This window comes from Pelodiscus sinensis, chromosome 3 (genome assembly GCF_049634645.1).
Source record: "Pelodiscus sinensis isolate JC-2024 chromosome 3, ASM4963464v1, whole genome shotgun sequence".
NCBI classification, from domain to species: Eukaryota; Metazoa; Chordata; order Testudines; family Trionychidae; genus Pelodiscus; species Pelodiscus sinensis.
In genome coordinates, this window is record NC_134713.1 from 83,800,431 (window position 1) to 83,825,072 (window position 24,642).

General features: G+C 43.8%; 1 protein-coding gene across 2 annotated transcripts in view; it reads right to left on the bottom strand.

Annotated features, from left to right (window-relative positions):
- ROS1 (ROS proto-oncogene 1, receptor tyrosine kinase) overlaps window positions 1-24,642 on the bottom strand; it is a 101,745-nt gene that overhangs the window by 11,780 nt on the left and 65,323 nt on the right. Inside the window, exons 31-42 of one of the 2 annotated variants that reach the window (XM_075924044.1) lie at window positions 21,951-22,127; window positions 20,890-21,064; window positions 20,254-20,371; window positions 17,117-17,304; window positions 16,449-16,541; window positions 15,729-15,864; window positions 15,032-15,194; window positions 13,536-13,600; window positions 6,630-6,759; window positions 5,218-5,315; window positions 4,897-5,100; window positions 3,076-3,210 (exon numbers count right to left, since the gene is read on the bottom strand). In XM_075924044.1, the coding sequence (XP_075780159.1) occupies window positions 3,076-3,210; window positions 4,897-5,100; window positions 5,218-5,315; window positions 6,630-6,759; window positions 13,536-13,600; window positions 15,032-15,194; window positions 15,729-15,864; window positions 16,449-16,541; window positions 17,117-17,304; window positions 20,254-20,371; window positions 20,890-21,064; window positions 21,951-22,127 (1,682 nt within the window). Of the gene's footprint in view, window positions 1-3,075; window positions 3,211-4,896; window positions 5,101-5,217; window positions 5,316-6,629; window positions 6,760-13,535; window positions 13,601-15,031; window positions 15,195-15,728; window positions 15,865-16,448; window positions 16,542-17,116; window positions 17,305-20,253; window positions 20,372-20,889; window positions 21,065-21,950; window positions 22,128-24,642 lie in introns of those variants that run through there. The other variant, XM_075924045.1, reaches the window with a different exon arrangement.

The following is a 24,642-nucleotide window of genomic DNA, read 5'->3' on the forward strand; positions in this document are numbered from 1 at the left end:
TGGAAAAGGGGGTAAACAGTGAAGTGGCAAAATTTGCAGATGATGAAAAATTACTCAAGGTAGTTAATATCTCTGTCTGTTTTTATTTAATCAAACTTTTGAATGGGGAGGAATTCCCAGTATTGCTCAATGTTACAAGCACAACTGCTTAGTTACACACAGAGTCAAAAATGTTTCTTCATCCAACTCAGCAGCAGGACTTTCCTAATAGTGAGGAGTTAGGTGTGGAAACTATGGCCTCATTTATGTTCAATTCATCTATAAGAGGAGCTTTACTAGTACAGAACACCTGTGTGTAGACAAGACCCTTTCGGGGTATGCACTGATTTAGTTCAATTGTTCAAACCTTGGTTTGCCTTTGTCTTCACTTAGAGATTCACACTACTATAGCTATGCCAACAGGTGATCATCAACTGCTATATCAGGGCGCAGAGCGTAGATAAAGTCAATATTTACTGAAGCATAAGTGCTTGTAGATCACAGGATTCTGTGTTCCAACTCACAGCCAGACGTTACCACACTACTCCTACAGGGAAAGTGGATTATTATCTTCCTGTTTTGAAAAACAGGTCGGGGAGGGGGGAAGATATTCATATCCTCTTCAATACTAACAGAGTTCCCGCCACTTTAAGGCCTTTTATGTCCTAAGGCTTCATGTGAGTTCTACTTGCCACTGCAGTGAAAGCCTACCACAAATTCCTAAACACTTCTTAATTGAAGTAGCCTGGCCTTTGAACCCTCTTCCTATCGATGACGGTTTGTTTTGTAAAATGACAGTGAGCGAGCTGAAAATGCAGAGGAGACGATTAATGGCTGGTGTCCAATGCAGGTTCAAAACCATACAGAGGAAAGCAGGAATGCCAAGAATCTGGGCATGCCATTAATAACTGAGCAAAGCAACAACAAGCAATTTACTTTACTGACAGACTCGACGTGCAGGTGCTGAGTGGTTGGCCAATGAGATAAAAGAAGGTAGAGGACTCAAAGGACTAATTCAGACTCCTAGTTTTAAAATGTAAGCTTATTGGTCTTAGGCCCTGATCCTACAAGTTACAACACATGAACAAACCCCATCACCTCATGTGCAGCCCCCAGATATCTGGTTCTCTGCAGGGGACTACCTCACATTGGTACTTACGGGAGTGGAGCCTCAGAAGAGTTCCTTCCGCTACAATAAATTTTCCTCGGTCCTTTTGAAAGCCTACTTAATTTTTATCAAGGCAACATAGAGCTTCAAATAGCTTCCCACTACAGATGAATTTCATGCCATGTGTTTGCTAAATACTAACCAGCAACAGTCCATGAAACTCATTCTGCTACTCCGTAACACCCCTGCCATAGAGGGAGGGCTCACCAACTCTCCCCAAGCTGCTTCAGAGAAGCAAATGTTTGAGGGATTTTTATGCCAGCAGGGATCTTCAATGTCGACTGGTCTCTCCTTCCATTTTTGGACTGAGTGCCAAATGCCCTGCTGTGACACTTAGATGACATTGTAACTTTGAATACAAGTCCTTCACAGTGAGTTTAAAGGGTGTAATGGATTTGATCCATCTGCCTCAAGTGACAGGCATACTGCGCTACTCTGCACATCAGCCTTGTTTAAAAACTGTATTTGAATTTAGTGCTTAAGACAGCCCTACAAAATGCAGTTTTTACCCACACAATAGTTACAGAACAATCAGAAGAGTAAATTGCCCTCTTCCCACTTTGCCCCAACTTTCACTGTGGGTGGCATTTCTAGGGCGAGGGGGTTGCCCAGTCTTCATACATATTCTATCTATGACTTGTTTTCTGAAATTGCCAAATGTGATTGTTGCACACTAGAAACTAGACGGACCAACAGTTTCTTAAAATAATCATGATTTCTAACAACTATTGAACTGGCTTCTAGTCAAACTTGAGGCCTATGTAAGTGAACAGCTGCAGAGGCCATTACCCATCCTTATCATTACATACATCATATGTGTAAGTGCGTGGATGTGATATATTCTGCTAGTGACAACAGAATATAGATAGAGAAAACCCTACACTCGAATGATTGAATTTAAGGGACAGAAGAACTCTCTGAAATCATCACTGAATTCACGTATTGTCAGTATTTCTACAAGATTCATCCCAATGCAGAATGGCCAAGTTACCTCTGGCTTCCAGCATGTACAACAGCAGATACTCACCATTTAATTGTAGGGCTGAGGTTTCAGCCACAACCAAAGTTCCACACTCCCAAAGGGGGCTATTGGATGAGTAGCTAGCCAGATGGACAGGACCGGATTTCCAATTAGGCACAGTAGGCATGTGCCTCGGGGCTAAGGCTGCTAAGTATGCAATTCTCTAGCCAAACTGGGCTATTTTTAGCTGTCAGTTGCCGGGGATTTTAGCAGTTGTGAGTTGTGGTATTTGGGGCTATTTTGCTGCCCTCCTGCCACCATTTTGCTGTCCACACTGCTTGTAAGTTCTTGAGAGAGAGAGACTCCTGATCTGTTCTGCCCCCTGTAGAGACTCCTCACATGCTGCTTGTCTCATGTGGTGCCCACACCCCTTTGGTGGCATTTGCAGAATGTGTGGAATTCTTGTCTGAGGGAGGCAGATTTTTTTCTCTGTAGAAAATATGCTGCAGTTCCACCTTGTGCCCACCAGAGGACACTGTGGCACCGAAACAGCCTGAACTGGCTGAGACTGACTGGTCTGGTGGGTAACAGCAACAGCACAAAGGCAGATGGCAGGTGCATTTTTTTCCTCGAATGAAAAGTCACAGTAGTCTTCTTGGAGCCAGGTTAAGAGGGCAGAGAAGGCCACGCCGGGCTGCTGGGGGCTCACAGGGTCACAGGGGAATGTGGGAGTAGTGGGGCACATACAGGGCCCCATGGGGAAGGAGGAAGCACTAAAGATGCTGTTTATTGGGGTGTGTAATGTAAATGCAGCTTTTTTATCTACAAAGAAAGAGAACACACTGAACTCTGCAGGGGAAAGCTACTGAGCGTGCAAAAGGCACCGTGCAAAGTAGTGGGAAGGTGGATTGGTGGCCCTCTGTGTCTTATTAATGTTCATACATCTATTCAAATAAAGTTTACTTACAGATCATCAGGACAATTTTTTGGCAACTCCAGCCTCCCTCCTGATCGCACATGATGTAAAACATCAAGGTTGGAATAACCTGGATACGGCTGATGACCCAAGGTTAACGTTTCCCAAACCAAGACTCCAAAAGCCCTGAAGAAGGCAAAGGGAAAATTTTAATAAGATTCATGGCTGCTGAAAATAGATAATTATGTCTACTGTCAGTTAGCCTAATTTTCTCTAACTTCCAAACAAGGTTCCACTAGAAAAATCAGGGTTAAGGAGTTTTAATTTCATATGAATCAGTTTGCACATTCTAAAGCGAGTCTCTAAAGCTGCTAGAAAAACTAGTGGAATTAACATATTATGCCACCTATCCTTCAGGCACATTGGGACCACGCTCAACTTGTACAGATACCATGTAACATACAGTCAACTATATATTTAAGAAAGTTTGTGCATCTGTCTGTCTGCCCATCTGTGAGTCTATCTTCAAGAACTCCCGTCTTTTTTCATTGTATCCCTGTTATATAATGGTCGTGCCAGTTTGCTTTCAGAATATGATCTGAAGAAGTGGGTCTGCCTCACAAAAGTTTATCACCTAATAAACTATCTTGTTAGTCTTTAAAGTGCTACATGACCGTTTTTTTTGTTTTACCAAGATCAGACTAACACAGCTACTTCTGTGACTATTCCTCCTAAACAGTAAAAGCTAGAGCCACCAAATTTGGTATGCCACTTCCTCGTCTCATAAAGCAAGGTTGGTTGTGCCAGGACAATGCATGGAATACAATTGTTTCTTATTAAACAGAAAGGGAGGGCTGTGACAGTATGGACAGTTACATTCCAGAATGACCAAAGGGGGAGCAGCAAGCAAGCATGCCACTGATAGCCCAGGGGAGTCACGGAGAGCTGCCAGCCAGTCAGCACAGCCCCTGCCACCCTGTCCTGGCCCAGAGCAGCAGCTGCTTGCCAGCCAGTGTGGGTCCTCTTACAGCCTGCCCTGGGACCTGCTGGCCAGGCAATACAGCCCTCATCCCCTCCCCGCAGGCTGGCCCCAGGAGCAATGCCACCAGCCACCCATTCCCTCTCCTGACTCCTGCACCTCTCCTTCCCCTCCTTCCCCCCCCAGACTCCCATCCCCCTGCCCTGAAGCAATGCTGGGTAAATCTTCTAGTTGTATATTTATGTAAGCAGCCTCTAGTGGTGTCAATGGGAGTTACACTTGCTCAATAGCACTCAGAAGGCAGGCAGCACCTACAGGATGGGTCCTAGACTGAATTACTGTGTCTTTCCCTTATGTAACTAAAAAGAGTGAGAACTAAATGGCTGCAGTGAAATACTGTTGAAAATTTTGACTTGTGCTGATGCTACGATCCACAATGGGAGGACCGTCTAATGAAGTACATTGAAAACTTAAGTTCGTTGAGAAAATGATGCCAAATAAAAAATATTTGCCTGTGTGAAGGATGCGCTGTTTGGTCTAAAGGAAAGTAGAGTGGGAAGAGCATGATGGGAGTGGTCAGCTCGCTGACCTTAAAACGTACTAGACACTATGTGGCCATCCATATACATTTGTTTTGGTCCTGTGACCTTAGTTACTTCTAGTTGGACTGATGTGAGACTCCATGGCTTTGAATAAGGCAATATATACTTGTAGGTATTTGCCACAAGGCAAAGCCTTTTATTGACTCAGGAAAACATCAGCTAATCAGACATTATTTGCCTCAGTATGTAAATGGCCAGATATAGCACTATAATGACACACCATTATCACTGACTTTTCCCTGCTTTAGTATTTATTATTATTCCCACTGCTTTGTACCCTCAGAAACTTACCATACATCAGATCGGTTAGTAAACACACCGTCAATAAGACTTTCAGGTGCCATCCATCTCACAGGAAGCAGCCCTTCTCCTCTTTTCCTGTAATAATCGTTTTTATAGACATCTCTAGCAAGTCCAAAATCCCCAATCTTCACTATTCGGAAGAGGCTGGTATATTCCTTCACTGACACAAGGCAATTACGAGCTGCCAGGTCCCTAATGAACAAATCATAAACAGTGATGGAATTGTAACAGTTTTTGCCAGTTAAAGTTATTTGCTCCTACAACTGTAGGTAGCAACCTATAAGAACTACAAGGCAATTAACCCCATACCTGTGAATGAAGTGCATTTTCTCCAAATAGACGCAACCTTTGCAAATATCCAGACATATAGTCAGAAGGTCAGCCACTTTTAGCAAAGAACCTTGGAACTAGAAGAAAGAGAGGTAGTCTTGTTCTGACAAAATATCAAAGAGGTGCAAAATCTCTAAGGGTATGTCTACACTACAGCACTAATTCGAACTAACTTAATTCGAATTAGTTAATTCGAACTAAGCTAATTCGAATTAGTGCATCTAGACCTAAAAACTAGCATGTCCACATTGAGTGGCCCCTGAACCGAGGTTAAGGATGGCCGGAAGCAGTGCTGGCAGGGCATCAGATTAGGATTTAAAGCGTGGAGCTGCTGTCTCAGGCTAGCCGAGGGCTGTGCTTAAAGGGACCCGACCCCCACCCCGGACAGACAGTTCTCAGGGGTTCCCCGCTTGCAAAGCAGTCCTGGCTTGGAGTGCCCTGAGTGCCCACACTCGGCACATCACAGCACTCAGCCATCAGCCCGGCTGCACTTGCTGCAGGCTGCCATCTGGGGGGGGATCAATCGGGGGGCTTCAGGAGAGCTTCCACCCTGAGGAGCCCGCAGAGCCACCCCAGTCCTCCCCATTGGGGCTTGTACCCCATTCCTCCCTCACCTCCTTCCACTTGCCCCCCCCCCAACCTCCCCTTCCTGATGTACAAAATAAAGGACACGTGTGTTCAAAAATAGAAACTCTCTTTATTGAACAAAACTCAGGGAGACTGGGAAAAGGAGGTGGGAGAGGGGAAGAGAGAGGGTGGGAGAGGGGAGGGCAACTAAAATGATCAGGGGTTTGGAACAGGTCCCATATGAAGAGAGGCTAAAAAGACTGGGACTTCTCAGCTTAGAAAAGAGGAGACTGAGGGGGGATATGATAGAGGTCTATAAAAGCACGAGTGGTATGGAGTAAGAGATGTATCCCTCTTCCCCAACCCTTCATTTGTTGGGTGTCCTCCTAACATATAAGCTCTTTGGGACAGGGACAGAGTCTTCCTATATATTTGAGAACTACCTGCCCCATGACTGATGTTTCTGCAATGCAAATAATAAAAAGAGGAAATATTATACTGTCAGCCTTATACCTATTTGGGTTACATTTTTTAAAGCACTGAGCAATAAGCTTTCTAGGTCTAAAAATGCTTTTGGAAAATATAGTCGTAGGCCTATTAGCAGCTCAATCTACTGCCACATAAGAGCTCTGAAGTGGGTCATGAGCTCAGTGTTGAGTTCCTGGGTTGCTACAATGAAGCCAGCCCAGAGACCCTCAGATGGAAAAAAGGGTTGGGCAGACATAGGGCCTTCCACGGAGGGAAGAAGAGGGGAATGGTGGAATCCTTCAGGAATGCCACCAGCAACTAAAAATAAAATGTATATATAGGAGTCCTCTGCCTACCTTTTGTCCTCTTGCTCCTCGTAAGTAGCTGAGTAGATCTCCTCCTTCCATCAGTTCCAAGATAATGTACTGGGGTTCATTCATCAGACAAACTCCAAGTAATTTCAGGATGTGGAGGTGATCAAATTTGCTGAAGAAAAGAAAACATATGTTGGAAGAAAAATCCATGAAAAATCATGGACTTTACTAGCTACTGGTGCTGTACTATGCTGTTTCATCTCTAAAATCCTGTCTGTTCCAACAGCAGGATTTTGACTTTTGCTATGTCTTGTATCTCCTCAGTCTTAAAGAGAATTCAAGTATATACACAAAAAACAGTTTTATATTATTCTGTGGGGAAAGGTGGCTAGACACAGACTCATCACAGTGTTTCTAAGAAAAAGGGAAATTTGTAGAAAGAGAATATCCATGTGATTGTCTCTTCTTGGTTGAAATTAATATAACCTGCAAAATTCCCCTGATGTTCTGAAGATTTATGGTATTTAAAGTGTTTTCTTCAACATATAACTAGAAGAGAAAAAAATATGCCCTTTTACAATCACTATTATTAGATTGGAATGACTCACCCAGAGAAATCCATTCCATCATGTGGTTTCTGGGGGCAATACACTGTATTAGTGAAGAGGAATTTCTGCAGCTTTTTGCTAGCTTGTCATGAATTTGGAGTCTAAAGAGGATATTGATTATGGCACAAAATCTGTTGACCGCACAAGAGGTTTCATTAGCTAACACCATGCTAGATGTTGTGTACAAGTTCTGCTATCTAGGATCATCTGTACTGGATAACTTACTTCTAGATGACAACCTTAATTCTTGCATCAGCAGCTACCACATTCAGCCAACTGACCAAGGGCATGTGGGATAACAAGAAACTAACACTGAATACCAAGATACACATCTACCAGATGTGTTTTGAGCACATTGCTATTGGGTGGTAAATCCTGGATCACCAGCTGTCTTTGCCATATCCCAAATATCAAGTGGGAAACCAAAGTTCCTGACACTTGCAACACTGCCAAGTCTAATCACTATTCATGAACACAGATGTCTCTGTTGGCTTGCTCATCTGCACCAGATGTTACATGGACATAGTCCAAAGGATTTCTTGTATGGAGAAGTGGCAAATGCCCTGCCACTACTGGGCTGACCCAGAGTCAGATACAAGGATGTTAGGAAGAGGGACTTGAAAACTTTCAACAGTGACACAGCAAGCTGGGAAAGATATGTAACTCACAAACCTTATGGGTATGCTGCACGGTCCCATCTGCTGGCACTGAGACCACTTATAGAGAAAATAATGAGTCTGCTCTATAGCCTTAGATGAAAGCCAGCTGGCTTTTAGCTCATGTGATAGAGGTTCAGGAACTATGCTCCAGAGCATGGATTCCCAAACTGGGGGGCATGCCCCCCTGGGGGGGCATGAAGAAATTCCAGGGGGGGGTGAGAGGCAACCCAGCTCCCACTCCCCCCCATCAAGTTTTGCTGCCCCGATCAGTTCCTTTTTTTCTGCTCAACAAGTTTTTCTGTTGGGGTATGTGTGTGTGTCAGGGTTTTTCAAAAATCAAAAAGGGGGTGTGATGCCGAAAAGTTTGGGAACCACTGTTCCAGAGTTTCCAGATTCAATTCCACCCACAGACAACCAGGGTCTGCCTGCATTACAGATGCACCTAACAACAGGCTACGCTTTACCATAGAGTCAAGGAGCTGAAGATGGGTTTTTGAGGAAGAATGATTAAGAAAGCTCAAGCCCTTGAGCATTAGTAATGAGATGGCTCCATCCTTCACCCATGCACCTTACATTTGCGTTATCTGTCACTCAAAAATTGGACTTTTTAGCCACTTGAGGTGCTGCTGCATGACACATACTAACTCAACTTCTTTGGCATTTACACCATCATTTTTTTAAGATAGATGGTTGCCATCATACAGTTTTTAGGGGCAAATGACCACAGATTCTTCAGAGTTAGAGATATAAAAGACCCATTAGGTTATCCAGCCCATCTACTTGCTTAAGCAGCACTGCTTCCTCTAGTACATTTCAAAGAAAATCTAAAACTGCATGAGGAATAATGGCAATCTAATCTGTATGCATAAACCCCATAAACAAACTTTTGTGTGTCCAAACAAATAGGGAAATTATAAGCACTAAAATCTAAAACATTTCAAAATAATTAATTAAAAGCAATTCAAGGGTCTGTCAATTTCTGTATTTTTATAATCACATTTCCTTGAGACTTAAAATGGTTCTCTCTCCCCATTGTAAGAGTTCTCAGACAAACCATCTGAGAAACAACATAAGGGATAGAGTGAAACTGACTTTAGTCAAAGTGCTGTCAAATGTAAACAAACAAAAAAAACCTCAGAAACTTTTTTCCTCTAACCTCTTTCAGTTCCAGGAATCTTAGGTGTTGCTTGTAACAATAGGAGGTAAAAACTTCTCAGTGAGAAGTGTGGTTTTTAAGTTGACAGTTTTCTTCCCCCTCCTGGCACATACCTCTCAATCATACATACAATCCAGTGCTCTCAAGAACAAGAGAAAGAGCACCTGGTACTCCCCTTACAAGTCTCCAACAGTTTCTCCACAGACCTGTCATTCTTTGTCTCCCCAGATTTTGGAATATATTTTTGAACACAAGAGACTCAGTTACCAATATCCAATATCAAATGGTTGTTTGAAAACAAAATCTAACCCAAATATTTTTATCACTGGTGCATAATAATAGTAACAGAAGCAATGCATACTCTTTCTTAAAACACAACAGTATGCATAGCATAACTGTCTGCATTGCAATATTCATTTAGACAAACAAGCAACAGAAAAGTTATATTTAGATAAAAAGCACATCAGGATTTTATAAACAGCTTCAATTATGTTGCCCAGTCAGTCTTCAACTTCAATAAATTATGAGACCTAACAAATAAATGTTAAGCATCCACGTTTACATCTTTTTTATGGATAAAGAAAAATATTGTCCTTTTGGTAAGTGTCTTCCCTGCAAACTTGATAGTAAACAAAACACACACAAAAGCTCCTGGTTTAGTGAAGGTTAATGGGAAAATGAAATTCTAAATTATGTTACACATTTTGCCAATCCTATTGTGTATGTAAATGTAATTGTTCTAATTTTCAGCAGTTTCTATTTCCAGGAATTTCGTGTTTGAATTATTTATCTGTAAGAAATAATGCAGTAGGGGCAATAGAGATGCATGAGATATGTTGTCTATAGGTATATAATATTGTTCCTTCTCTGAATAGAATCCCTCTGATTCATTGGTTGAAGATGGTGTGGCTGGAATTGAGACAGACCGTATCCTGATATCATAGGTCTGTTGGAGCTGGGGTTTGAGGAACTGATGATGTTACAGTGTCCATGAAGGACAGGGACTCTGAATCTGGGTAGGTTATGAGAACATCTCAAAGGGTGCATATCAGTTGAACTGGAGGAGAACTGGCTGGAGTCTTAGGTTTCAGGATCAATGGTGCAAGATCAGGCGTGCTGTATGAGACTGCCAGCACACAGGGCATGCACTGCTTACTACCTTTGCACATTCACAGGATGGTTTTGGATCAGCAGAAGCTGATGGTACTATCAATGCCTGCCCCATCTCACTATGAGATTCTAGGTAACCCTGCTGTGGGGTTCAGAGCCTCACTGGAACCTGAGGAGGAGGAGTGACGCTGCTCTTGTATTTGAGGACCTCTGAACAGACTTCTCTGCTCTCTAGTGCTTCTTCCCCTGGTCATGCATCCACTTGGTCTTTCCGCTTGGTGGGATGTTCTGCCAGTGCCAGTGGAGCAGTGCCGAGAGGCTCAGGTGAAAAGCTGGAGAACAGGATGGCCCTGGATTTGCCATAGGTCTCATGGTTAGTTTTGTAAAGGGTTGGCAGACCTGGAACTCTTGAACCCTCCTGGTACAAGGCGAGACAAGTAGCAAATCTCACATTTGGATTAGGGATGTGAATGGGTAACCCGTCAACTGGTTAGTCGATAAGCATCACCTGGTAAGGTGTGACATTTACCGGTAACCAGTTAACTGGCAGCCCCATGGGGCTGGGAGCCGGGAGCCAACAGTCCTGTGGGGCCAGAGGGAGGAAGCTCCGCTGGGCCGAGAGCCAGTTGCCGCATGGGACTGAGAGCCAACAGCCCCGCAAAGTCAGGGGCGAGAAGCTGGCAACCCCAGGAGCCAGCAGCCCCACAGGTGGGAGGTTGCCCCAGCCGGGCCAGGCTCACTACACTACAGAATCCCACTTAATCAGTTAACCAGTCAAATGTAACATTTAACTGGTTAACTGATTAAACGAGATTTTATACCCCTAATTTAGATAGAATGTATGACTACTGGCTGTATGGTGAAGTTAGCATTGAAGGTTATCTAGGGACAGGCAAGGCATGTTTGAAGCTTGCAATTCTAGACATAGGGGAGACACAGGGTGGGAAAGTTAACTTCCCAGCTCCACTAACTAAACTAAATTGGATTTAAGCTAATTAACTATGTACATGTAAAAATGAAATAACTATTTACAATTATTTACAGGTAAAAAGTCAAGTGAAAGAAGAGAATACAGGTGGATTCTATCCCAGATGGCAAGCAGTAGAAGACAAATGGAAGAGGTGCATGCACACATACATCAGAGGGATCCACACTTAAAGAGGGGGGGAAAGTGCACTCAAATATGAGGAAATAAAGCATAAAACCTTAACGCCTTCCCCTTTATGAAACTGCATTTTGGTACAGTCTTTAATTACGTAAACACACACAAATATTTTCACCTTAGTCATGACTCACTCTATGTTCAGTGCAGACAGTATGTACAGAATAATCAAAGGAAAAGTTACCGGGATTTTAAAAAACGTGAAGACAGAAGCAAAGAGGGAGTATGCATGCAATACAGGCAGACCCTGAGTTACATTAATCCGACTTAAGTCGGACCACTAGTTACGAACGGGGGGGGCGGGGTGCAGCTAGTGCGGGGTGCCTCCCCCACTGTCGTCGCCTCTGGTGGTGCAGGGGGCGCTTCCCCCCAGCAGACCAGGGAGATGCAGAGCTAGCGCCCCCCTCCCCCAGCAGACCAGTGAGACGCGGAGTGGCTTTTCTTGCCGCGGAGGACGCGGGCGGCGGGACTGCCGAGACGCACTGCAGTCCCACCGCCCGCATCCTCCACGGCGAGAAAAGCCGCTCCATGTCTCCCTGGTCTGCTGGGAGGGGGGGGGGGGGCTGCCAGGTTGGTCCCACAGCGCCGAAGTGCGGCGTTACTGGACCAACCCAGCAGCACCCCAGCTGCTCTGCCCCAGGCGTCCCCAAGTCAGCTGCTGCTGAAACTGATCAGCGGCTGATTCCAGGAAGCCCGGGGCAAAGCAGCTCTACCCCAGGCTTCCTGTAGTCAGCCGCTGGTCAGTCTCTGCAGCGGCTGAATCGGGGACACCTGGGGTACAATATGTACCAGTTCCAACTTACATACAAATTCAACTTAAGAACAAACCTACAATCCCTATCTTGTATGTAACCCGGGGACTGCCTGTACATAACTGCCTACTATAATTCAATAATATATTTTCAGTGTGAGAAATTCAAGTCCACATTTTCAATATTGGCTTCTCATTGTCAGCGTCCAAATTTGAAGTCAGAGCATCTCTGAAAATTAAGCCTTATTCTTATTCCTTTAAGTCTTTATCTCAAATTGTGGCACATTCACTGGGGATGCCAGAGATCCTGGATTTCCAACTTGAACACTGACCTCTTTATGAAAATTCATTCTCAGATGGCATGTACATATATCATGCTAGCAGATTTACCCAGCATTTCCCAGGGGGCAGGGCCTTGGGGATGTGGAAGCAGGTGCAGGAGGCTGGGGGCCCAGAGCTTGTTCTCTCCCTCCCTTCCTCCCCCCGCTCCAGACCACTTTTCCAGTCTGCCCGGGGCCTAGTTTCTTCTCCCCTTCCCAGGGCACTCCCCCCCAACCCACTCAGAACCTGTTCTATCCCCCTTCTCCTCAGGTCACCCCCTCAGCTCACACGGGGTCTTTTCTCTTTCCCCCCGCCCCCAAGCCTGCTCGGGGCCTATTCTCTTCCCCACATCTCCAGGGCACCCCCCAGCTCACAACCGGGGCCTCTTCTCTTCCCTCTCCCCAGGTTAACCACCAGGTGTCAGGGGCCTAGTCTCCCCTCCCCTCGCCCCTGAGCACTGTGGGCAAGGGTTGGGGAGGAAGCACTTGGGCAAGGGGGGGCTACTCACTGGTGTGCTGTCGGACAAGCTGGTGGTACGACTGCCTCAGTGGTCACTCTCATATTGCGTCCATCTGAAAGCAGTTCCTCCCTTTGATGTTATGGAAAACTGTCCCTTTCCTAGGGCTTCTAGTTGTGCTGACACAAATCCTGACCTTACTTTAAGACAGCAGGAAGCTGCATACCAAATTTGATGGCCCTAGCTCTTACCATTTAGGAATTCTTGAACAGACTCGCAGACAAACAAACAGACAGACATTTGTGTCCTGAATAGGCAAGGAGATATGTGGCAGCCTCTACTGGTGAATATGTGCATATTAAAGCCAACTTTTAACAAGAAATTACTGTGGGGCCTATTCTTATCGTGAAAAACTGGGACTGTCAAATACTACTCTATTATTATTACCGATTACTACTGTTATGTTAATTGGTTCAGAAGGAGGAGAAGACTGGACATCCCAGTCCAAAGGTCCAGTCAAGCTATGAAATTAGTGCAATAACATTTCAATCTTTATCTGAGCCGCAAACAAACTTTGCAGCTTCATTTTGGTGGGATTCTTCAGGGATGCTTTAATTCTTCCGCAAAAATAAGAGACACAAAAGATACACATGAACCCATTCAGATGAAAGAGCCCTCGTTTACATCAGTATTGAAAGGAATGCTGTGGACAATCCAGTATTACCTCATCAAATGTGCCTCCTTCAGGAACTCACTCTTTTCATAGTCTGTCGCACCCTTCTTTAAAGTCTACACAATACAAGACAAGTTGTTAGCACAATTCAATCACGGTCAGTGTAATCTCTGTAACATTTATATAAGAAAAAAGTCAATAGGCTGATCGCCTCTTCTAACACACGCACACACACATGCTTTCTCTTAACCTATATTTTCTGTAGTGGCTACAAAGTAATAGACACTTTCTAAACAGAAGTAGGCATCCATGCCCTCTTCCTACTCTGAGGGCTTGTCTTCACTTAGACCGAGATCAACACTCTGGAGATTGAACTCCCAGGGTTCGATTTAGCAGGTCTAATAACGACCCACTAATCCACTGCTCATGGCACCCCCATTGACCTCGGTACTCCACCGGATCACAAGGAGTAAAAGAAGTCAATAGAGTTTCTCCCGTCAACCTCCCACAGTGGGGATGCTGCGGAAATTTGACCTCTGGTATGTTGACTCCAGCAATGCTATTATCTTAGTGGGAGTTGCATATCGTAGGTCAACTTTCTCCAGTAGTGTAGACCTGGCCTGAGAAGCATACAGCGTAAGTAAATAGCCAGCAGAGTATGAGGAAGAGAGGTAACATCTGAGGCTAACCACACTTAGGAAAACTGTATTCTGGCCCAAAGGAATTGCCTCTGGTATTAATATGAGATTGGTCCTCTTTGTTTTCAGATTTCCTTTTCTGTCTCTATGCAACAGGCCCTTGATAAAGCTTATTCAATGTTCCCGTACAGACTGTTACATCTCCTTGGTCTTCAATTCTTGTTTCAACTGATGGTTAAACAGGAGGGAAATTGGATCCTTATGTCAAGTCACATTCCTATGGCACTGAGGTACACCTACACAATAGTTGGAGCATGCCTCTGAGCCTGTCTAGACAGGCTTACACTAGCTACTAGAGCCAGCACACTGAAAACAGCAGTGTGGATGCTGCAGCATGGACAGAGGCTCAGGCTAGCCACCCAAGTACTGATCCAGGGGACTCAGGCAATGAACTCGAGCTGTGTGCCACAGCTTACACATGGCTATTTTTCACGTGCTAGCATGAGCAGCATTAGTGTGCCTGTGTACCCCAGCCGGGAGGCATACCCCCCAGCTGCAGAGTAGACATGCCAAGAGTCACTGAATGAGCTAGTCTCACATTCAAAGGCTTGGCAGCGAATGCAGATTTGGTCTCGTTGGGTCACTAGTGGAGTGCGATCCAGGATTTAAAAATTCATCTAGTTTATGTTAAAATGTCTCAGATAAGGAAAGGCCCAAGGCTTGATATCAACAAGTCTTGTGAAGGGAACTCAGTTCTTAGTGATTTGCACATGGCAATGAGTGAATCCAGCGGAAGGGACAAAAATAGAATCCACGTTTCTTGACTCCCCTTCCTATGGCTTAACCAACAAAACCACATGTACCCATCTAGACAGCACTATTGCTAGACAGCTACACAGCTGAAATTACCTTCACAGCCACTTTGGACTCCCCACTTCCAGCTCCTGTAATATCTACTGCAGTCCCTTCGTACACCTCACCAAAGGCTCCACTTCCCAGCAGATTATGCAAATTCAGTTTGTCCCGAGGAAAGGCTGGCAGGGAATCAATCTCAGCCCGAGTAGGGAGAGTGCTATAAAACAGTAGGGCTTGTTGTAGCTTTAAAAATAAATAGTCATTTCAATAAATATATGGTTGAGGAACACTCTCAAAATGTTGCCATAAACAAATCTAGCACAATTTGTCTCACCCGCAGTTTAAAAGAGACTTAAGTGAGGCACATGATTTTTGCAAACCCTCCGCAGAGGAAAGAATTACACCCCTTGTGTACCAGCAGCCAGATTTATAAAGGTCACAGCACATAGGCTGCTTAGCTCACATGGACTGATAAGCACACTGGGAGCACCTGGGTCACACACTCTTTTGAAAATCTGGCCCTGATTTAGGTATCCAGATGGAAGCTCTTTTAACTCTTTTAAAAATCTGACCCCAGTTGTGGGCCCTGAGTCACTGTCTCTGAGCAGCAGAGATTTTCTGAGTGCTGATCACCTGCAGTTCCCACCAACTTAGCTCACAGTTTTAGAGATTCAGCATCTGTAAAAATGAGGCTGAAGGAGGCCAGCTAATTTTTCTGCTTTGGAAGTAGCTTTTTACACGTCACAAATACCTTACAGCGTAGCAGGCATTAGACAATCCTACCACATCAGCCAGACCCCGCAGTTGATCTAATTCTTTATCTTCCCTGACAAGCACTGTCTGCCCATGCTGTGCAGACTTTCTTAGCTTCCATCTTCTGTGCCAGCCTGGAAGAGAGTTCACTTTGAAAACTTCCTTTTACACACGTAAGTTGAATAATTACATTTGCTTTGCCTTTAAATGATAAACACTTTTCTAGTTCCTCTCCCACATTTGGCTTTATACATAGGAACATCAGTGAAATATCTGACATGATCATTACTAACCGTACCATTGTGAGTTCACAATGCAAGAACACAAGGGCAACCTCAGCGTCCCTGTTCTCCTTGTAGAGAACCAACATCAATACCATGAAAAGCTTGAGAGCAGGAGTGGGTTGTACCCTGCCACTTTTTGTGCATAACTAGTAATCTCCGGTGAGCCAAACATGAGCGTTCCAAGATACTTTCTAGGCCCAGATCTTATGCTTGGGGGCTCTACAGCACCACTCAGCAAAGATCCAAGTTTGTACTGTGCTGAGGGTTGGAATCAGTAGGGGCAAAGGCCATTAATCATGCTCTGGAAAATGATTGGTACCTCACAAGATCTAGCTCTCAAATACCAGCCAGTCCTTCCCCTAAATTTCTGTTTTGTTCCAGTTTATTGTGATCTGACAAATCCACGAGCTGTATTAAACTTTTTAATCACATACCAAAAGCAAACAGTGCAGTCACCATTAAGATGAATGCAATCGCTCCAGTCACAGCAGCTATGATGATGGTTGCCTCCCCTTCGGATGTAGAGTCTGTTAAAAAAAATTAAAAAATAGTTCACTGGCAATGCAATGCATGTGAGCACCACTGAGCTAAGCAAACCTGTTAGCTCTCTCAGTCTCTAACGTCCCACAGTTGTAGAGAAAAATGCAGAGCCGTTGAATGGCTGAAGAATTAGGGATGGGGTTTTCAAAAGCCTCAGTGTGAGTCTAAACATCTATTCCCACTGAAATCAATGGTAAAACTCCCATGGATGTCAATGGGAGCATTATTAAGCAAATGCAGAGCTCCTTTAAACCACATTCTTATATAATCAGATATACCACAGCATCTCCAGACATAGTAGAAAACCATATCCAACCCAATGCTAACAGAGTTCTATCCCAGTGTTCCTTTGATAAGAAAGTTGGCACTAGTCCAGACAGCTAGAAATTTTCACAGAAACACTACTATTAAACGCCACTTACACATTTTACTTTGTATGTGCTACTATATCTGCATACAGAGAGTGGTCTCTGTTTATAAATCATTAAACAAAAATGACTTGTGTTTGTGATCTAGCATTTCAATGTAATCTGATTAGCAGAATAAAAAGTACAGCAAATACCTTTAATCAACACTATATCGCCACTGATGCCACTGTATTCACCCAGTCCCAGCATATTTGCAGCTGCTGCTCGAAACTGGTAAGTCCCTTCTAAGTTCTTGGCCTTCCACATGCACACACTGCTGCAAGAGCCATTGTAAACCACCTTCCAAGAAGGCTTCATTTTGCTTGTGTTATTGGACCCCTTCCTACAAAGCGCATAGCAAAACAACAGAGATCTATTACCAAGGGAAGCTTGTGTTATTAACAACTTGTGCCATACATCATTTCTACAGCATGACCTCCATGGAAACGCTCTTATTGCACATGCTCTGCTCTCAGGACCATTCCATTCACATGGACTTGGCTATGGAAACACAGTGATCTTAACATGTCATTCCAGCAATGACGTCTCTTTGGTCTGGCATAGAAAATGAAACACCACCTGTTTTGGACATACAAGACAACTGCATCATTTCAGCTCCTGCTGGTTAAATACACAGTCCCTAGCCAGGATCTCAAAACAACGTTATTAGATTTTAGGCAAAACTCTTCATATATTCTTTATATTGTTAGGGGGTTACGTTCTTTCGAGCCTAGTGGCGTTTAGTTTTCCTTGTGTGCCTTGCGTGTCAGGTTTCACAAGCTAATATAGAAAGCATGTCATTGGCAGGGAAGACACAATCCTTTAGCTAGCCAGTTTCCCACTGTATCTGCTGGCTGCCAGGTATATTGCTTCCTTTTGAAGATGGCTTTGAGTGGATCACTTATTACAAATTCAGAGCAGATTATACACCATCTGAAGAAGGAGCATACAATTGATGTGTAAGGCATGTCTGAATCATCATTTTATGTTACATGATATAGCTATATTTCAAGTGACCTTGTACTGTCATTGTACAGTTTGCATGCCAACAAATCGCACACCACACTGTGAAACAGCACACTAAAACAAAAACTTCTAGGCCCAAAAAAGACGTGGAAGGTAAATATATATGTTGTTGGGTTATTCAAGTTACTGACAGCATTCTCTGAAAATCTGTGGTTATCATCAAGGAGAATATGTAAATATTTTCTTTGGTATTGATTAGCTGGGTTCTCATTTACCTAAGTGGGTTGAACTGAACTTCGGAGACATTGCAAATCTCATTTGAAACCACTGACTTTCTCCTGGTTTTACAAAACTGATGAAAAATCAAAGATGAAATATGGATTGATTATGGACTTTGGAATCATGAGAACACAAGGACTGTGACTGTGCATGACCCTTCCATGAGACAAGGGTCCTCGTGCCTTTTCTCACTTTGGACTCCCACATATGCGTCAGGTGCAAGCTGGCCTTTAGCAGACCACAATTATCAGGTGTCATGGTATATCAGTTATTGTACACAGTTCAGTGATGTCATGTATTCGCAGAACTGTGGAAGAAGCTTACACCACCAGGAAAGTATGTCTGGGTGAAAGCTTATGCAGCTGAAGAATGCCAACTCTAGGAGTGCTGTCAATCTTTCACTACCCTAAGCACTAAATTAACTTACGAAAAGAACACAGAGAGTTTAATTTTTTGGTTCCTTTCCCCAACCTCCAATCTATACAATTTCACAGAAATATCTCAGAAGAAGAAACTCCTTTGATACTCTGTTATATATTAATGTTTGGGAGATTTAATTCCAATATTGACTCTGTAATACCGTGACAAGATCCCACTCCAGATTTCTTCTCGGGAATTGGAAGAACCAAAGACAACTCTTCCTACAAAACAATATCCTAGTTAAAAAATATTCTAGGCTGTATAGGCTGATCCCAGAACAAGACTTTTTAAAGTTTTAGCTACTGCTGTGTTGATGCCTGTGAGTACAGACCTGTCCACTAAAGCAAACCATTTGCAAATGAATTCATTCAAGAAGTTCCCATAACCTGGAACATTTAATGTCCATGTCTGACAACTATTTAACATTGTCCCTCAGTTCATCTACGTAACGAGGCATCTAAACTTCAGCTAGTGATGAATATGCATTAGTTGATTCAGAGGTTTGATTTAGAAAAGCATCCAAAACTTCATCTGATTAATCAGTTTATCCAATTAGGTCCATGTATCTGGGAAATGGCCTGGAAATCTTGTTAGAAATAGTTTTCTGATGAGATTTCCAGAGCTCTCTGGTTTTGTCTGAGTTTATAAGAAATACTGAGAGGATAGTGTTTCCTAAGACTTTTCCTAAGCCCCAAGGAGCTGACTAAGGAGATATCAGAGCCATTAGTGATCATCTTAAAAAACTAATAGAAGATGGGAGAGATTCCAGAGGATTGGAAGAGGACAAATTTAGTGCCTGCCTATAACAAGGGGACTAAGGACAACCCAGGGAATTACAGATTAGTCATCTTAACTTCAGTACCTGTAAAGAGAAGATGATAAAGTGTTAAGTAACAGTCAGCATGGATGTTTCAAGAACAAATTATGGCAAAACAACCAAATAGCTGTCTTTCAAAGTGGAACAAGCCTTGTGGATGACAGGGAAGCAGTAGATAAGCTATATCTTGACTTTAGTAAGGCTTTTGACGTTGTCTTACATGGCCTTTTCACAAATAAACTACGGAAATACAACCTACATGGAGCTACTATAAAAGAAGTGCATAATTGGTTGGAAAATCATTCCCAGAGAGTAGTTATCAGTGGTTCATAGTCAAACTGGAAGGGGGCATATCGAGTGGATCCTACAAGGATCAGTCCTGGGTCCAGTTCTAAGACCTAACATTTCTAGGTACTTTGGAAAATTTAGGCCATTGTGCTGGAGAGTTCACTGAATCTCATCAACCCTTCAATGTACCTCATTTATTAATAAGCACAAAGAAGAAATAATCTGAAAGCCAGAATTTTCCTCTTCAGTCACAAAGCATATGGATGATCTGCCTTCCTGTCTTGTTTACAGACAAGATGTGCAAGGGCACAGAAATATAATTTCAAAGAAAAGACACCAAATGTTTAGAAATTTCTAACATAGCTTGAGATCAATTTGTGATTTGGGCCAAAACTTAGGCTCATTCTTATTTAATCTGAACCTATTTCTTACTTAGTTACTATAAAACATTCTACTGGATAACAATACATAAATGAGTCATCTATCATTTGCTAGCATGAGCGTGCGCGCCAACTAATTTACCTGCTTTCTAAAATGTGGTAGGTAAGAGAGCTTCCATTGTCTTCGGCTTTTCCCCACTCTATAGAATTTTTATTCTCCTCTGCTATTTTGGGGATTCCCGGTTTACCTGGAACTCCAGCTATTTTGCAAAGTGAAAAAAAGTAGAATTCTTAAAACACAGTATATTAATACTCACATCGTATTCTGAGAAAAAAGTGACAAGAGCAAGGGGCTAGAAAGACACAGAGCAAAACTCAGATGTGCATTTGGATGTTCAGGCATGTGAAGGACCTGGAGGCTAGCAGTGGCAGATCTACAAGGCTACTCATGAAAAGGATTCTTTGGACTTATACTCATGGCAGGAAACCTGAAATGTTTCATTCACACACATTCAGACTTCTGCCTGGATTCACAAGTATCTTATCACATTCAAGTATTTCAATTCCACTCTTCTTCCCCATCTCTCATCTTTGAAAAAATGCTTCAGTTTTATTTTTGGCAAATATTAATTTTGTGACTTTTCTTTTTTTAGAGTTCACTTAGAGAGAAATCAGTGATTCTTATATGATGGATACTATCTGGCAAAGTATGCAGAAAATATTTACTTGCACCCTTAGAATAGAGTTAATCTAGGAACACATATTTGGAAGGGCTTACCCCTAGTTTTAAAGCTTCCTGGAGTTGATGTGCTTTTTGCTCCAGTTATGTAAACGACTCCTACTCGCACAAAGTAGTTGGTGTTAGGACGAACACCCATGAGATGACACTTGTACAGGGGACCAGTTGTACAGGTGATGTTCACAGGACAAAACCAGTCATTTTTGGTTTGCCACTAGAAAAATAAAATATCTGAGTCAATAGCCCATCACAATCAACAATCTTTCTGTTGACTTCAGTAGCCTTGATATGATGCCCTTAAAGAAGTGTGTATACAAATATGAGTACTGGGAGGCTATTGAGACTGAGGGAGCATAAATTTCAAACCCTCTTCCTACAGACCAAGGCCACCCAGAAATTTGATGTTCTGAGATCTACGAGGCTTGGAAATCACACAGGACAACAAAGTGGGTGGCACATGCAGGAGAGACCGTATGCAGCCTTCCTCTTCCATACCTGTGTTTGGTCTATACTTTTGGCTCACTGTGAGCTCTCCTTCCCATGCTGATCCTAAGTGAAGCCATGTGATTATGATCAACTCTGTTAGGACATTCATGAACCTCTGCTGTTCAGAGATTAAACCTGAAATTACCATGTATACGGCTACCTCTGTAGCATCTACTTTACAGTGCATGCTGCAGAACTAATTTGTTTCCCTAACAGTTTCTCTCTAGCCCTGACCCAAGTAGGAGATGAAAATTAAATCCACGGACCACTTTTTTAAAAATTATTTCAACATTTAAAAATGGAAGCCCACCTGTTTCTTTCTAACCACAGCATGCACCGGAGTGTGCAAAAGGGAACTGCTCCTTCCCCAAGAGGTTCTGGATGACTCAGCCAAAATCCTTTGGAACTGCGTGTACCTCGGGAGCAGTTCTCCCCTGTCCCTGGCCAGTGCTCCCTGCACCTTGCCCCTTGTTGGAGCACTAGTACTGACCCTGACATTATAGTGCCTGAATTTCCCTGATGGGCTCCTTGCACCCTTCTCTAGCTCCCCACCATCTACAAGGCTAGGCAGAATCTGGCCTTTAACCTGAAAAGAAAAGGGTATTTTTTTTTACCTTCTGCAATTCAAACCAGAAGCTGGTTATGTTGCCTTGCAAAGGAGACCTCCATTCTAACTCACAACTGGTGTTGCTGGCAGTTATATTAACTGGGACTGGTGGAGTCTCAAATGTTTCCGCCAACACTAGGGCACTCTCAGAAAACCAGTTCTTCTCGGGGTGAAAGGCAAGAACCTAAAAGGAAAAACAATGGAACATACAGTCTAAAGCCACTGCATTTGGTTTGGTTTTAGTGGCTGTAGTTTTGGCAATGAGATGGCCTCAATGAAGCCCCTGCGGAGTTCCAGAGAGAAGCTTCTGCCAGAGACGTGGAAGACTCAGCAACCACATGGGATGTGGATCTGACCACAGTGGTAGGAAGTAACCCAGGAAGGGTGCAGAAGCAGCCTCTCCCACCAAGGTACACACGGCGTGTTTTGGCTGAATTCCCCACCAAGGGAGTGGCAGGCAGTGCTGCTGTTTGCAAGGCTCTGTATTGGGACCCGGCAGAGCAGGGTGGGCCTGGGTCCTTCTACCAGGGTGTTAGCCCCAACACTATTAACCCTAGCCAGAGGGCTGTGCTGCCCTGAACTGAGGGCTCCGTATTAACTCTGGCCAGTGGGCAGTGCTGCCCTGAAATGAGGGTTCCTTACTGACTTGGGCCATTAGGTCATGTGATCTGGGGGACAAGGTCATTTGTGGGCTTGGGGTTCCCTGGAGACCAGAGTTATTTTGTGAACTGTAGAGACGGCCAGCTACCTTGCCTGTGACGGAAAGCACATACGCCACCAAACCACAGAATTGCTCCCCACTTCAGCTTTCCTTCTGTCACTAGCTTTTACGCAAACCTTTGGGTGATATTTTGAAACTGACTGAATCTTTTTCTCCAGGGTTATAATCACCAATTAAAATATCATCCATTCTCTCCACGTATGTCTCCTTCCTTTGTCTGCAGCCTGCCTGGACAGTGTCATGAATAACATCACACTTCAGTGGAATTCAAGAACCTCAAGGAATTGCAGTATTTTCACCAAGAAGATGTTAAGGGCCAATCTCTGCAATCCTTTCCTCAGGCCACATCTTAATTTGGAAGACGTTTTTCCTCCTAAAGTCCACAAAACAGCCACACGATGCATGCATTTTTAGGCCACCGCTAACCTGCTCTTGCTAATACCAAAGAAATATCAGAATTGGTATATTGTTTCTCCCGCTATTTATTTGAAAAACACATTTTTTTTCTAATTTGGTATACTGCTGAAAGGAGGAATCCACTTTATGTGCCTGTCAGTTTTCAGTGAAAGAATCAAGTAGGGTTCTCTGGATAAAACAGAAAAACTGGAGGCTACAAAGGGCCTGTGGCCTGGTGATACTCAGCTTCCCAGGGCTTAACTTTTAGGTGACTAGAATATCACAGCCACAACTCTGTGGCCCATAAAGCCCGAATTAGGCACTTAGGCACCTTAGCGTGAGATTCTCAAATGCCAGAATGCTAAGTGGGGAGCTGCTTAAGTTAGCCTGTGGGAGATGCTGCGGGAGGGGGTGTGTCCTAATACCATGCCATTCTCTCCAAGATAGACTCCTGAATCCACCCTGCAGAGAGGCACCTGTCTCTGCTTAGTGATCCACAGCCAAAAACCTTCTCCAGGCAGTGTAGGCACTTACGTCATTTTTTGTGAGAATGAGTTAGACACATGCTCCACTCCACACAAAATGTCTGGGGAGGTCTAGTGACCTCTTTATGCCTTTTAACCCAGTCATTGGAGTACTTGCCTGGGCTGGAGAAACTCAGCTTTAATCTATTCCTCTATCTAATGGGGGAAAAGGAGTCTCCCACACCTCTCAGAAGAGTGCTCTAAACTGTGAGCAATGGGATATTCTGATGTGGGGCTCTCTCCGTCTCTCTGTTGATGTTGTAGCAGGGCCATAGACAGTGAGAGAATGATTTTGTAGCCTGGTGGTTGGGGCACCAGTATGGGAGATGCAGAGTCCAGTCCCACAGCTCCAATGACTTTGCTTACATACCATGGAATAGCTTCAACAGGAGAACCTGAGGAAGTGCTCTCTCAGGATATCCCTGCTCAAATTCCTTTTTCCTCCCCAGGCAGTGGTGGGAACTGAACTCTGGTGCCCCGCCTTCCAGATGAGTGCTCTGTCTAGGGATCTAAAAGCTGCCAGGTGAGTCCTACCACCAGCCAGATTTTGAAAGAGACCCAATCCTGCAGGCAACCTCTGAGCATGCCTAACAAATCAGGCCCCTCACACACTTACCCTCCTCTAATCATCTTCCTAGTCATGGATCAGCATGGGGCGTAGGTGAGCAATAGGCTTCTGATACCTAGAGTGAGGCAGCAGAGTGTACACCAAGGGCAAGAACACAGGTACCAAGAGAACCACCTTGAAATGTAGGCACCAAGTGAGTTGAGCACTTACAGAATTAGGTGGGAGTTTCATGGATCTCAGTGGAGCCTAAGTGCCAGACATAACTAAGCCGGGAGTTCAGGTGTCTAATTACCTTGGTCGATCTGGATCAAAAAGCTTTTAGGGAGAAGTAGGAATTTTCCATTTTCCACTACATAACATTAAATAATAATAAAAACAATCCTACTAGTAGGCCAAAGACCTGATCCTACTGCCAGAGAAGTTGATGGAAGGTTTCCCCTTGACCAGTGGATCAGGATGGAAGTTTTGCAGAGGAAATTTCACCAAATAG